Source organism: Augochlora pura, unplaced genomic scaffold, assembly GCF_028453695.1.
Source record: "Augochlora pura isolate Apur16 unplaced genomic scaffold, APUR_v2.2.1 APUR_unplaced_2990, whole genome shotgun sequence".
NCBI classification, from domain to species: Eukaryota; Metazoa; Arthropoda; class Insecta; order Hymenoptera; family Halictidae; genus Augochlora; species Augochlora pura.
Window position 1 is genome coordinate 1 of NW_027583200.1, and position 2,642 is coordinate 2,642.

Sequence of the window (2,642 nt, forward strand, 5' to 3'; positions counted from 1 at the left end):
CATTTTGTAACCGACCCAGCTCACAATGTATTAATTATATATATATATTGTTAATTAGTCGCAACGTGGCTATAGTCGATCAGAATACAGCATTAGTCCCCTACATTACATACGAAGCTATTTTAACTGTGCATTTGAAATATAATTTTTGACTTATAGTATTTCCATTCTGTGTAACAGAGTGCACTTTATGCATACGAAATTAATTGTTAGCACTCATACTAATAATTTCACCATGTAACAAATTTTTTAAATTTAAACTTTGTGTATATGAAAATTATCTTGAGACGTGATAGAACAATTTTGGTAGTGCCTTGGAGTCACCCACTCGAATGAAAGAGTTAAGAATAAAATATATTCTCCATTTAGAATAAAATATACTTTCCATTAAGAATAAAATATATTCTTAATTGAAAATAAAATATATACTTAAATAATAATTCATTATAAAATTAACCCAACTAAGTCTACCTAATTGCAGGTAGCGTTTACATCGGAGCAATCGGCGTCGAGTTTTACAATCTATTGCCAAGTAATCACAATAAGTCCAATGAAGGCCTCGAGTTCTATTATTTCACCGATGATTACAAATTCGACTACATCTCCCTCCTCTACATACCTATATTCACTGTACTTGGAATAACAGGGCTCGTAGGGCCGGAAATGGTATCGCATATATTCAGCCAACACACGCGTTCCCTATTTCAGATTGTTCGGTAAGAAATATTAACCAAAATAACAATATTAACATAATTTTAACTATCACGTGTCACAGTTGCCGCATTAGAATCGCGTTCGTCCAATCGTCGGGGATTTCAGACTTTGACAAAGGTAAATTAGTGGTAGATAAACTAATCGACGCTACGAAGTTGCACAGAGACACGTTGAAGTTTGTATTATTAAACATTTCTTATAGTAGATATTATAAAACTATCTTTGTTATAAAGTTCTTCTTGCAATACTCGATATAGGTTCGCGAAACAGTTGGCAAATTGTCTTGACACCTCGTATATCGTTTTGATGACGCTGGGGGTAACGTCATTCAGTTTGAATCTTTTACGTGTAAGTATAAGTAGACAGATGTTTTTTTAACTATAGGTTGTTTTTTACTAGCGGCAATTAGGTGTTTTATAGCTGTAGAGACAGGTTTATTGCAGTGAATTGAGCTATTTGCATTCGTTTGCTTTGAGTTTCTTTGCATTCTTTTATTATTATGTATTATACTATAGTGCAATGCATTATACTATAATATGCTGTATTATTCCACATTAGTCTACAATATAATATACTATAGTATTTTATATTGTACTATACCGTACTGTATTTTATTGTACTCTACCTTACTTTACTCTGCTATATTATATTATACTATACTACACAATATTATATATTATTCTCTAATGTACTTTACTCTATAATATACTACAATAATATAGTATATTATACTATATTGTACTGTACTGCACCGTTCTGTATTGTACTGTACTGTACCCTACTTTACTTTACTCAACTTTTTATTCTGTTATACTTTACTATACTATACTATACAGTACTATCCTGTACTCTACTCTACTCTATTATACTATACTATATTACTGAATCAAATTATAAGATTTAACTTAACAAATATTTAATTTAACAAATATAATTACTCGTCACAGTATTTCCACTAAAAGAAGACAGTTATAATTATCAGCAAAAGCACCTTTTTTTAAAAAATAATGCAGAATAAAACTAAACGTATTTACGCTATCAGAGATCGAAGAATAAGCACTGAAATTAATTAATTAATTGACAAAATAATAGATCGTAGCTATGGTTTTCAATACGCAGATGTCTGAGTTGCTTCAGGACCAATGGGAATTAAACGAGATATTTTTGCAAATAGCAACGATAATCTGTCACGTAGTGTATATATTTATGGCAAATTATATGGGACAAATAATCATGGACAGTAGTTCCGACATTCTCACGGAACTGTAAGTACTGTAATTAATTATAGCAATTGTTATTAATTATTTTACGAGAGGTATTAGTAACTTATGGAAGAAGAGAAATAGATTATATTCAGTTTGCATTTTGAATTTAGATTGCACTTGGAATGGGGACAATTGTTATTAATTATTTAACGAGAAGTATTAGTTACTTAAAGAAGAAGAAATATAGAATATATTCCGATTTAATTCTAAAAAGTTAAGGCGTGCAATACATGAATAATAACCTGCGACTAATGCATGCAGTTGCTTTAATGTTCTACCTTGTGCAATAATTATATATATATATATATATTAAATAGTCGAGTTGCATATTTAATACTTTTTCACCCTTTCTAGAAATAATTGTCGATGGTATACTGTGTCGGTGCAGACGCAAAAATTGTTACTGTTCTTTATACAACATTGCACGAAGACCTATACTGTACTACTTTGCGGTCTGTTCGCGCCAAATTACGAAGGATTTAGCACGGTAATATATTATTTATACGTGTAAAGTTCAGTTTAAGTGATTCTATAAATTTGTTTCTTCTTTGCAGCTTATCAAAGCGTCTTTCTCCTATTTCGCAGTTATGTGCTCCGTTCAAAAGTGATCAACTAATTACTTCGATAATTATTTGTTACCTTTGAAACTATTTGCTACTTTTA

At 30.5% G+C, this 2,642-nt stretch overlaps 1 protein-coding gene across 2 annotated transcripts; it reads left to right on the plus strand.

The window, feature by feature from the left end:
- The first annotated feature begins 230 nt into the window (after positions 1 to 230).
- On the plus strand, positions 231 to 2,642 carry LOC144477706 (uncharacterized). Of its 2 annotated transcripts, XM_078195443.1 has the most exons (6): positions 231 to 716; positions 776 to 889; positions 972 to 1,062; positions 1,834 to 1,979; positions 2,334 to 2,466; positions 2,534 to 2,642. In XM_078195443.1, the coding sequence occupies exons 1-6, from the start codon at positions 664 to 666 to the stop codon at positions 2,585 to 2,587; spliced, it is 591 nt and encodes a 196-aa protein (XP_078051569.1). In that variant the 5' UTR covers positions 231 to 663; the 3' UTR covers positions 2,588 to 2,642. The 2 variants fall into 2 exon arrangements, with proteins under 2 accessions (XP_078051569.1, XP_078051570.1); XM_078195444.1 differs by lacking the exon at positions 776 to 889.

Excerpts from the sequence above, each read along its gene's own strand:
- LOC144477706 (XM_078195443.1), top strand. The coding sequence starts at position 664 with ATGGTATCGCATATATTCAGCCAACACACGCGTTCCCTATTTCAGATT. Across the intron at positions 1,063-1,833 it reads TCAGTTTGAATCTTTTACGT|ATGTCTGAGTTGCTTCAGGA; the intron begins GTAAGTATAAGT and ends TTCAATACGCAG. Across the intron at positions 2,467-2,533 it reads ATTACGAAGGATTTAGCACG|CTTATCAAAGCGTCTTTCTC; the intron begins GTAATATATTAT and ends TCTTCTTTGCAG.